General features: G+C 42.5%; 1 protein-coding gene across 4 annotated transcripts in view; it reads right to left on the bottom strand.

The window, feature by feature from the left end:
* Window positions 1–353: 353 nt before the first annotated feature.
* actn1 (actinin, alpha 1) overlaps window positions 354–12,397 on the bottom strand; it is a 58,108-nt gene continuing 46,064 nt past the window's right edge. For 2 of the 4 annotated variants that reach the window (XM_085343235.1, XM_085343236.1), the window contains exons 15-21: window positions 7,153–7,335; window positions 6,202–6,336; window positions 5,496–5,675; window positions 3,888–4,034; window positions 1,324–1,389; window positions 869–1,027; window positions 354–582 (exon numbers count right to left, since the gene is read on the bottom strand). In XM_085343235.1, the coding sequence (XP_085199361.1) occupies window positions 424–582; window positions 869–1,027; window positions 1,324–1,389; window positions 3,888–4,034; window positions 5,496–5,675; window positions 6,202–6,336; window positions 7,153–7,335 (1,029 nt within the window). In that variant the 3' untranslated portion in view covers window positions 354–423. Of the gene's footprint in view, window positions 583–868; window positions 1,028–1,323; window positions 1,390–1,711; window positions 1,793–3,887; window positions 4,035–5,495; window positions 5,676–6,201; window positions 6,337–7,152; window positions 7,336–12,397 lie in introns of all 4 variants that reach the window. The other 2 variants (XM_085343232.1, XM_085343234.1) reach the window with 2 other exon arrangements.

The following is a 12,397-nucleotide window of genomic DNA, read 5'->3' as shown; positions in this document are numbered from 1 at the left end:
TTTTTTCTTTATTACAATTGTTGTCTCTTATTTTCAATCAGGTGAAGAAAAATACCTTTTTTGTTCAGTATAATAAAATATGTTAACTTTATTCATTTCATGAAGAAAAACAATGACAACAAGAAAATAAAAACAGAAAAAATATTTTTTGTCTCTCCCTCTTTGTAAACCTGGAGAGCTGCTGCATTGCGTGGGAAGCAAATACAACGGAAACAGAGTGTGAGGGAGCGGTGGAGAGGCTGGACAGGTGGAGGGGGAGAAAAGCAGGAGGAGACATAGGATAATGACAAAAAGATAAGGCCAGAGACATACCAAAAAAAAAAAAAAAAAAAATGAACAGGAGGGTGGTGACTGGGCATTTTGGAGGACGTGGCGGTTGATTAGAGTAGGCTGGTGGTCCCGCGCCAGGACGACTGACAGTGTTCAGAGGTCACTCTCTCCATACAGGGCGGTGGAGAACGACATGTAGTCGAGGGCTCCGGGGACACCGTCGGGGCCAGTGTACGGGGCCATGCGAGCGATGCAGTACTCGGCCTGGTCTGGGGGCAGCTCCCTGCGGAGCTCATCAGCTAGGATGTAATTCTAACAGGCATGACAAAAACAAACAAGAGATGTTACAAAATTAGACAAACATAAGATAATAGAAAAGCCAGGAAAACAAACGATGATGGTCAAAAGCTCTGCAGAGCTGAGATGTATTGCAGATAATCTCCTGTGTACTTATGGTAGTCATGCCATTCATTGTTAGCGCTCAGTTATTAACTATGACCACTTTAAGTGCAATTCTAAAGGATTAAGCTTCAGAATTATCTATGTTTAATTTTTACCAATATATATAGGCTGTGTGTTGTTTAATATAATACTTTACCTTATCCCCTGCCAGAACTTTGAAGGAGGCCATGACTTGGTCGGCGGTGTCTGTGTCGGCTGTTTCGCGGGACATAAAGTCGATGAATGCCTGGAAGGTGACGAGGCCCATTCTGTTGGGGTCCACTATGCTCATGATGCGGGAGAACTCGTTTTCACCCTGTGGTAACAGAGAGGATGTATGAGAGACGATGCACAAAGCACAGCAAATGACTAACACCCTGCATGCAGTGATATATTTGTCCTACTGTTAATGTGCAAGTATGTAATAAACAAGCAAATTTTAAGCAGTTCAGAATAAATTGAATTGCACTTAAAAAAAATTAGACAAGTCCAAAATAACATCAACAGCACAGTATTTGATCATATTTAAGGTTAAAAAAAAAATCTCATTACCGCTTCTTGTTACTAACACATAAACAAATGGTCATACTTGAAAACTGCACATGGCTTTACCAGGTTGTAACCCATGGAGATAAGGCAGGTTTTGAAGTCTTCAGGGTCCATGATTCCTGTTCTCTTCTACAAGATGTCAGCGAGGGAAAAACAAAACCAGGCGGAAAAGAGAGAAACAGAGAAGGAGGGGCAGGGATAGCCATGTGAAGCATTAAAGGTTAAAAAAAAAGAAAAAAAGAGTAGAATTAAGGAAGAAATCCACACAATTCGCGATGTGGATGTTGCAAGGTGAGGGGGAAACCACAGAGGGACATGTAGAGAGGAGGAAGAAAAGCAAGAATAGAATCGAAGGGGAGGGATTGAAGTATAAGGGGGGAAAAGCCAAAGAAAAACAAAAAAAGAAACCAGTTAAACCTCTCACCGTAAGGGCGTGGTTACAATTAAGTACCTGTGCATCGTTGGCGATATCGAAGCCCAGGCTGATCAGGCAGGCCTTGAACTCCTCCGCGCCCAGAGTGCCCGAGCGGTCCTGGGGTGTGGGAGGCCAGTGCCAGGCGAGGCGTCGGGGCCACAGGCCATGCAGCAACACATACAGGGGTGTCAGTGGTGGTGAGGTGAGGGAGTGGTGGTGGAAGGGGGCAGGACAGGTGAGGTGGTGTTGGTGGGGAAGGAGTAGAAGTGGGTGGGGGGAGGGCGTAGTGCACCATGCACGGTGGGGGCAAAAAGAGGTGAGGGGGTGAAGAGGGCCATGCACAAGAGATAGAAAACAGAGAACACAGTGCATATTCATTAGGATCTGGCAGGTGAACACACGGTGGCAGCAGTGCTGCCATGCTTGGCGAGGCATTCAGAGGCGTTAATGTGCAGTGTGGCAGGCAGACTACAGGACCTTGTGGAGAGGTTATCGATATCATTGATGGCACATGTACTTAGCAACACAATGGTTATCCTTCTTAGAAGCAGAACTTTCTTTTTACAGCAAAACACTGGAGTGAGCACGTCATAAAACACTTCTCACAATCATAAGTCTTTTTTTTTTTTTTAAATCACAAAATCAGATGGTTTAAGAGCGTCAGTTTGGGTTTCGAAAACAAACATTTTCAGTTTAATATGAGAGAAGATGAAGTAAACCTCAACTATTCCCATTTGAGAAGCTGTAACCACCATCATTATTCAGTTATTTTTTTTCAGTATTGGCTAATCTGGCTTAATATCTGGCTAATCAAGCAATGTCAGAAAAGCTGTTCATTAAACATGAACAAAGAAAATCTTCAGAGAAAGATGTGAATCCTGAGACAACCAGGAAATACTTTTTGCTTTTATCCTCAGTAGAATTTAAAAAGCAGATAATTGCAGCACTTTAGGTCCCCATCACATCTACCAACTCGTGTTTAGCTGAGCTTTCAGCTAAACATGTGTAAACCAAAGCAGGACGAGGTCTACATTTGTGCTCCTGTGGACTCTGATTGTTGAGCTCGGGTATTGATTAACAATAGGATGGCTCCGGATGAAGGCATGAACTTATGGTAATGTGCGGGGGTGGGATGGTGGAGATAAATAAAATCTCATCCATAATTGATGCTGCTCCTGACATGTCTGCGCCAGTGTAAACACTAAGCTCTGGAGGTAGGAGAAGGAGCTTTACAGAGGCAGCTATGCAAGGAAAGCCTGTAATGTGAACTTTAATATTCCTCTTCTGTTCCATCTTAATTTCACGTATCACAAAAGCATCCAGCTGAGCCTTGAGGCTCATTCTGCCAGACTACCACTTTTCCAAAAATGTCTGAAAGCTTTTAAAGATGAATGTTGCGTCACTGAACTGTAAGTCTCTTTTCAACCCAGCCATAACACTTGGGTGCACCCTTACGCGTTCCACAAACAACTCTACTCTACACACTCATTTTCTTCAAGTTTCTGGTTAAAGGATTGCTGTTAGCCACACGTCGGGCAGCATGACAGGATAAAAAAAATGATCTCAAACCGGTTAGGTTATACAGCCTCACCTCATCTTCTTTGCTTTGCTGGTGATGTCTGAATATACAGAAAAATGAGTGACTCCACATGCCACAGTGTTACTTAAATCTGCAGAAGAATAGTTTGACATTTCGGAAAAATGCATTGTCTAATAGTAGAGGCAGTACATGGTTAGCCTAGAGCTCATAAAGCTCACAAAAGGGCACCTCAGAAGTTCAGAGTTTTTCCTGCATAGAGGAATTTTTGGCACTTCCCAAAGAGGTTTGAGGTTGTTGCTATTGGTGCGTGTATGTGTAGAAACCCCAAAGACCTGGCCAGGAAACAGTCTGAGTTAATACCCTTGTCAAACTGTGCAACTTGCACTTTGAAACCTTTTCATCTCATTTGCTGAATGCAAATGAGGTACAGCATGCTAATTAACCAGCTAGTGTCTGATGTCGGTTGCTTGAACATGGAAAACCGTTTTTCTTCTTCTGTGTTTAGCTGGTTTAGTCTCACATTTATCAGACAAACATGAGAGGTGCATCAAATTTGTTAGTGAAGGAACCTAAAAGCATATTTCCCAAATGTCAAAAAAAGTTTAAAACAAACTAAAGCTGTCTGCAAATGTCCGGACCTCTCCAGTGTGCCTGCACAGTGCGAGTACTGACCCTGTCGAAGTGGTTGAAGGAAGCCCGGAACTCGTTAAGCTGCTCCTGGCTGATGCCCTTGGCGTCTCGTGTCAAGATCTGGTTCTCGATTTCGTTGATGGTACGAGCGATGGTGGTGAGCAGCTGCTCCCAGCCCACACGGATGTGCTGGAGGGGAGAGAAAGATGAAGACGAAGGAAGTGTTAAGGTGGGCTAAAGAAGAGTTTCAGAGGGACTGGTTTTAGCTGAGCTTTAGCCGAGGTGGTTTGTAGATTGTTTTATGCCCTGTGTAAAGAGAAGAGGAAAATTGCAGCTCAGTACAAGGCAGATGTGTCAGATATAGACTGTAAATTGAACTTTTGAAGAATAAAATGTTAGAACTATCTGAATGCTGATAATGCACATTCTATTATTTGTCTGCCCTTTTGCTCTAACAGGTACAAAGATTACAGTGAAAAATGATGGCTGTCTATCAACCGCACTCCAGACTGAGTACAATTCACTCAGCTGTGTATAAAACAGCATCCTCCAAACTATGTTCATGTCAACAAAGCCCATAAAAACAGCAAAACCATGTTTATACCATCTCTCAGCACTGATTTTACAGCGTGTGGTACTCAGGGTTCAAATCCATTAGATTCTGCTCAAATATGTGCAGCTAGAAAATGGTCAAAACACAAACAAATATGCAAAATAGTTTACTAAACCAGCCGAGCATGGCAAACATTGCAACAGGAGCCAATATTCTACTTGCTGGGGACTAGTTTCAACTGCAGATCAGTGCGTGTAAGGCAGGGGTGTCAAACTCCCGTCCTCGAGGGCCAGCATCCTGCTTGTTTTTGAGATATCCTTGCCCTACCTGCAGCTGATTACCTGGATCAGGTGTGCTTTGCCAATAAGAAGCTACAAGGGCAGGTTAGTTGGAAAACAAGCAGGAGAGCGGTCCTCGAGGCCTGGAGTTCGACACCTGTGGTGTATGGAGAGGACTGTATATACGGGACTGACCCTTAAACAAAGGGCGACATCACGGCTAACAGATGTGTTTCTTCTCTAATTTTTGGACAACAGTAGAGCTCGCTGGCACAGAAATACACCAATGAGCTTTTAGTGAATTTATTGCTGGTTTTAATATTTTCATGTAATTTGTTGTGTGAGACAACAAGAAAGTAGATTAAGAAGAGATCTACTCTCATAAGAAAAAAAGAATGTCCTTCATTTACTAAAAAACAGTAGACGAGGTGCTTTTGTTGCTTCCCAGTAGCTGATTCTGGACAGATGCCTACATAAAAGTTTGGAAAATATGTCTGTAATTATGCAGACAAAATACAAATTAGTTTGGCTTGTAAAAGCTATTCTTGGCGGGGATAGTTCCCCAAAACTTGGCTCATGAGCCAGAAAGTTGATACTGTACACTGAAGACCAGATGGTAAACCGCCAAAAATTCCATATTCTTAAAGGCCTTCTTGTGGGCATGTAAACATACCGCCATCTATTGTTCTGTAGTGTTTGGAAACCAAGAAAACCAAAGTATTCACAGGACACAGACAAGTCAGACAGACGAGTCAAAAAGCCGGAGTGAAATTAGGAACAGTAATGTGAATATTTGTTGGCGCCAGAAGAAATGTTTACCTCCATGGTGTAGTTAGTGTGCTTGTTGTCAAAGATGAGAGCTTCCTGAATGAGCTGGTGGTCTCCCTCCAGCTGGTCGATCTTTGGCTTGTAGTTGACGATGCTTTTCTCGTACTGGCGGAGGTGCGTCAGCTGGTCCTCCAGGGTGCCGTGCATCTCGATTGAGATGCGGCCAATTTCCTGTGTAAGCACACAGAGAAGGTTATGACACCTTTTAATGAGAACAATGAGTCACAGCGGAGAGGAGGACATGCACACATGAATCCATTCAAGAATAGTCAAAAGTCAAATACCACAGCCTGGCTTTGAAGCTTTTCGTTCATCAATTTTTTTTATTTTTTATTTTTAAAAGGACAGCATCTCTGCTATTTTACTGAATATAACATATGTCACCATTATGTAAGTACCACCTGGATCAAGCTTTCAAGAACACGAAAATGTCTCCTTTATATAAGGCTACAGTAGCTCCCACATTTCAAAGTGTTATCAAATAATATTTTAACACCAAATAAGAGCAACTATCAAAAAGCCAAAACTAAAGTCTTATATATTTTATCATTATTTAATATGAAATTGAATATGAAATTCTGTGACAGGAAAAAAAAACTAATAACCTCTAGTTCAGACCTAAAGACCAAACCATCACTCTGGCCTCATTCTCAACTTATAACGTGCTCCTCCGACTGCGGTTTCTGCTCACACTGACCTCCATCTTGGTTTGGATCCAAGGCCCGATGACATTGGCCTGGTTGGCAAACTGTCTGCGCAGACGCTCGTTGTTCTGCTGCCGGGCGTGCTCTTCAATCAAAGCCTGGTCGCGCTGCGGCACCAGCTGCCTGACCTACAGCAGCCGGGAGATTGATGGAAACACCCAAGTGCGTTAATACTGAGTCGTGTGGCTATAATAAAGATGGGAACAACGCAACCTGTAATGAATGGAGAAACTCTTTTTCCCCCCCCCATTTTTTTTTTTTTTTAAAAGATCTTCTCTCAGCGCTTCACTCTTTTCATAACACAAGTTCTTATTCCCTTACTGAATATAAAAATAAATCTCTTATGCCACTAAAGCTTACCAAAGCATGAATTTGCTTTGACTGGAGCTGCCATACTCATTTTACGTTACTTTAAAGAGCTCACATTTTCTTTGTTGTCTCTTTTGTTGCCTGCCTTTTTCTCCCAGTCTTTTGTTCTAAATTTAATTATCTCTGAATTATTATGCAGAATTGTAGGCAATAAAATGTGGGTTTGTATTCTGACTGATTAAATATTAAAAAGTAATAAAAACCAACATGACACAAAACAAGCTTTTCTTTCCCTGATGTTTTTCTCTTTACCAATTGTTCTCCCAAGACCTCTATTATTTACTATGTTATGCCTCATCCAAAGTTTTTGTCGTGTACATTTTTGCTTTTATTTCCTTCACAGGCTTTCTTTCTTTCTTTCTTTCTTGTTTGGATGTATGGACAGTCCAGATCACTTAAAAATCTGGATTAAGAAGGGAATGGATAACTGAAAAGGGGGAAAAAAATGCACTAGACCCCAAATTTTCACTCATCATGCACAAAAAAAAAAAAAGGGGGGGAAAAACCCACACATGAAAACACCAACAAATGAAAACAAAAAACATAACATTTTACATGTTTATTGATTATATTACCTTGTCCCATTTGGCATTAATCTCCTGTGGGTTGATGGTAGTATAGGGGTTGGTGCCGGCAATATTCACGTGATAGGTCTGCACAATTTTGGCAATCTCATTGTGAATTCCCAGGATGGCCAAGCGCTCTTTGTCAGCCTCTGGTAGCGTGGCTTTGAACTGCTCGTGGGCTGTGCTTAATCCCTGAGACACAAAATGTAGACAAACAATTAGGACGACTTCTTTGAACATCAGGACTTGGAAATGTTCACAGACAGTGTTCTCTGCTATATAAAACACTGCATAGACACTGTTACAGCAGTCAAATGGATCTGGGCTTATCCCAACCAAAAGCCCTGGATGACCCGGGAGGTCAGGCAGCTGCTGAAGGAGAGGAACATTGCGTTCAGGTCTGGCAACAGGGATTACTACACCACAGCCCGATCCAACCTGAAGAGAGGCATCAGAGAGGCGAAGGGGGACTATAGGAGGAGGATTGAGGACCATCTGAAGAGTAATGCCAGCCGGCAGGTGTGGCAAGGCATCCAGCACCTAACCAACTATAAGATCAATCTCGGAGCTGCGGACGGTGACCTGGAGCTGGCAGAGGAGCTGAATATCTTCTTCGCCCGCTTTGAGACCAGGGTACCGGAGGTATTGGAGCCACAGCAGCAACACGCCACCCATAGCAGCACCACCCTCACCCTGGAAGAGCACGAGGTGAGGCGCATGCTGCAGGCTGTTAACCCGAGGAAGGCGGCGGGTCCTGATGGTGTGCCAGGTCGAATATTGAGGGATTGTGCAGAACAGCTGGCTGGGATCTTCACCAGGATCTTCAACAAATCCCTCGCACAGGCGACTGTCCCACTCTGCCTCAAGTCCTCCACCATAGTCCCCTTGCCTAAGAAGCCCCACATCACCGGCCTGAATGACTACAGACCGGTGGCACTCACCCCAGTGGTAATGAAATGCTTTGAGAAGCTGGTCCGCAGACACATCACAGCAGCCCTGCCCCGCAGCCTGGATCCACACCAGTTTGCCTACAGAGCAAACAGGTCCACGGAAGACGCTGTAGCCACAGCACTCCATGCTGCATTAACACACCTGGAAGAGCATGGTAGCTATGTGCGGATGCTCTTCGTGGATTACTGCTCAGCTTTTAACACCATCCTTCCACACAAACTGGTGGCCAAGCTACAAGACCTGGGGCTTCCATACAGCACCTGCATGTGGATCAACAGCTTCCTCTCGGGCCGTAGACAGAGAGTCAGAGTTGGCCATCACACATCCTCAGCCCTGAGTCTCAGCACTGGCTCACCCCAGGGCTGTGTGCTCAGTCCACTGCTCTACTCTCTCTACACACACGACTGCACTCCTCGCCACCACAGCAACATCTTTGTGAAATTTGCAGACGACACCACAGTGGTGGGGCTCATTTCCAAGGGAGACGAGTCTACGTACAGAGACGAGGTGGAGCAGCTGACGTCATGGTGTAAGGCCAATAACCTCCTCCTCAACACTTCAAAAACCAAAGAACTCATAATAGACTTCAGAAGGAAAAAGGCAGAGATCCAACCACTATTCATAAATGGGGACTGTGTAGAAAGGGTGGCAAGCTTCCGCTTCCTGGGAGTCAATATAGAGGAGAACCTTTCCTGGAGTGTGAACACCTCCGAGCTGCTGAAAAAGGCCCAACAGAGACTGTACTTCCTGAGAATTCTCAGGAGGAATAACATCACACAGAGACTGCTGGTGTCCTTCTACAGAGCCACCATTGAGAGTGTTCTAACTTACTGCATATGTATTTGGTACACTAGCTGCACAGGGGCTCAGAGGAAAGCACTCCAAGGGATCATTAACACCGCCCAAAAGATCATTGGCTGCCCTTTCCCCACACTGGAAGTTCTACACAACGCCCACTGTTTTAAAAAGGCCCAAAACATCATAAAAGACACCTCACATCCTGGCCACTCCCTGTTCGAACTGTTGCCCTCAGGCAGACGGTACAGGGCAATCAGAGCAAGGACTAATAGACTCAAACACAGCTGTTATCCAACTGCAATAACACATCTGAATACTACAAAAAAAAAATGTCCATCACGCCACTCTGAAACATGTGTGTGGGAATGTATGTGAATGTTTCACTGTTACATCTTATTAGTATTTTAAGTATTCTATCTATTTTATTTATTGAATTTTATTGGTTTATTTATATTTTGATATTGCTAGGGATGATGCAATGATCGGGGACCATTCTTAATTTCGTTGTTCTCGTGACAATGACAATAAAGTTTCTGATTCTGACTAGCCTTTTTTGTGAATTATGAAATATAAAAAAATTTGAGTTTGAATTTTTTTTGCTTAAAAACTGTAGTGATATGGAACTTATATAACACTGTGCAGAGATATTAAGAAAGATTTATTTTAAAAAGAAGCAGCCAAAACCAAACACATGTAATATAAGCTTCCTCAGTCTGATGAAGTGTTGATTCAAACAACTGCATTTTCATTTTTGTTCTCTTGATTGATTCATTAGTTAAGACAAACTTGCTTAGGTCTGCTTGCATCTGCTTTTATGGTTTTATACCAGAATCTGACAAAGTCAAACTCTGATATTGTGTTTAATTGCATTCCTGCTGTGAGTGAGATGAGAAGATCCATGTCTGTGTGTCTGTGTCAAATCTGTTTGATAAATGTTAGATTTAAGTCTAAAGCCCATCAGAAGAGAACAACATCCACCTGCTGAGAGTTTTTAATTTAAAAAAAATTCAGTTTTAAAGAGGCCCCAGACAGTGCTTTATTTTATGAAAGCTTTCTGTTACAGCCATCCTATCACTGGGCTGGAATTCTCCTCTGTTAGATCAAATATGATTTGTGGCAAAGAGGAAGTACCTCACACAATAGTGCAAACAAACCTGGAAGTGCTTAACTGTTAACAATAGGCTCCCTAATGCAATTTCAGTGCTAAGCAGCTATAGAGAGAAATTCAAAACAAACAGTCAGCTCATGTTATCGCGGTTTAATCATTAAGTAGCAAAAACACCCTGCTTGTTGTCCAGTTCATAATTTTCATATGATCTTAGAATACTCCAGGGGTCCGTTCTTCGTACCTCGCTAAGTAAGTTAGCTGGATTTGATTGTTGACGATTTCGCGTGATCCTGGATCGTTCGGTTCTCCGAAGCTCATCCGGGACTTGCTGTCATAGCAACAGATCCGTAAGCGTAAACCTGCTTGGGAGCAGGCTTACTTTATGTAAACAAGATTAGATCGCGGCCACTCAGGTATGTCCGCTTCATTTATACGAAAGCAACAGCGATATTTTACCACTGTTTTACCATAAATAAATATTATCAATGTAACTAAAGATAATGCAGTATTTGATTCTTTTATTGATTTCACACAGATACATACAGGTCATTTCCTAAAAAAGGGAAATGTACTATTAATCATTCTATTACATGTATGTGATTATTACAGATGTAATTCATATTTCAGAGTAGTAATTGTAAATTACTTCATGTAATCAAGATGAGAGACCACGGCTATAAAAGCGAAGGTGGATTTGGGAAGCCTGTCGCAGCCATGTCCTGTCCGTATACGCGAGCAGCCCATTGCGGAAGGTGCAAGATTGATAAGGAGAGTCCTCAGAATTCAGCGTATATTGCGGGACAGACAGGATCCTTTAGCTCAGCGCGACAGTGTGCTCATAGAGAGATATCGATTTTCCCGTGAGGGTATTATTTACTTAACCAACTTGTTGACGAGGGGGTGCAGGACCACCACCTGTCTTTTTGTGCTCTGCCCTTTTCTTGGTTGCTGTTATAAACAAACAAACAGAGTATTCCAGGGTCTCTTTCCAAGAGACGAAAAGCAATATAAGTGATAAATATTACCATTCTGTAGACTATTCTTATATTTCACTTTTACTTGTTCCCATGTTCTAGTGGGTCCTGTCGTGGCTCTAATGTGAAAGAGGATATAATGTAATATAATATAATAAATTACTTACAAGTTTAATTTGTCAGAAACTTTCTGCCAGCCCTCTCTCCTTGCTTTTGCAGCTTTTGCAGTGTTCCCTTGCGGTTTAATTAAACTCTGAAACTCCTGAAATCCCTCAATCAAGAGTTCTTGCCCTGCTGCCAAAAAATACTGAGCGCGCTCCTTCGACATTTTCGCCGACCAATCAAAGGGTTGCCGATCAATGTTTCTACTATCGATGCATAGCCCCTTTTAAGCCACCCAGTGATCTCACATTACTTCATCCAGCTGTACTAATCGTCAACAACAGGTGTGTTCGGAGAACCGGAATAGCGAGCTCAAAGTTGGCACGATGATTTGATCTTGGATGTAGTAAGCGAGGCACGAAGAACGGACCCCTGGAGTCATTTGACCTTGAAATTCAATTCAATTCAGTTTTATTTATATTGTGCCAAATGACAACAGCAGTCACCTCAGGACCCTGAAATATTACAGAGAAAACTCCAATAATCAGATCAAGTACTTGGTGACAGCGGGAAGGAAAAATTCCCTTTTTAACGAGAAGAACCCTCTGGCAGATCCAGGCTTAGGAAGGGCAGCAATCTGCTGCAGCTGGTTGGGGGTGAGGACAAAAGAGAGCCCATTCCTGTTGAACTCTGCTGTTGCTTCCTTCCCTGTTCTAGCCCACAGATCAAAGGCTCTGAATACTGAATGGAACTGAAATTAATGGAATTTGTTTTTTGTGTGACAAGTCGTTAAATATTTAGATAATGGTAAATCGTACACCAAAACTTTACAGAAGCACACTTTGCACAATTGAGCCGGTCATTTTAGAGTTTGATTGATCTTTCTAAAACAGACGGTGTTGGACTAGCTAGGAGCAAAAGTTTTGGAGAATTTGTTTCCATATAATAATGTAGTCATGAAATAAAACCATAAATCTTAGCATATTTATGATTTTAGTAGTCTCACATCATAAGAAGTACTCAGCGAAATGTAAAGTAACAACCATTATGACTTATCCAAAGCATCTATTTAGTTTGCTGAAGATATATCAACTTGGTCATATGTTCATTTATTACCATTATGTACCACTAGAAGGTGCAATATGCTGTTATGGTAGCAGGCAATATGTTGCTTCTTCACATTAACTTGACATAGATGATAGCTGCTTAGCCAACGCTCATCAAGAAAGTAAAGAAGCACCAAACGAACAAATACCTGCGTTAACTTCGCAGCTACATAACCCCTGCTGTGTGTTTAAAGGCTGACAATTCTATTTATTCC

Source organism: Diplotaxodon limnothrissa, linkage group LG19 (assembly GCF_057381915.1).
Source record: "Diplotaxodon limnothrissa isolate DT_005_m linkage group LG19, D_limnothrissa_male_GT1.1, whole genome shotgun sequence".
NCBI classification, from domain to species: domain Eukaryota; kingdom Metazoa; phylum Chordata; class Actinopteri; order Cichliformes; family Cichlidae; genus Diplotaxodon; species Diplotaxodon limnothrissa.
The sequence above is the reverse complement of the archived record's forward strand: the minus strand, read 5'-3'. Positions and strand labels throughout refer to the sequence as shown.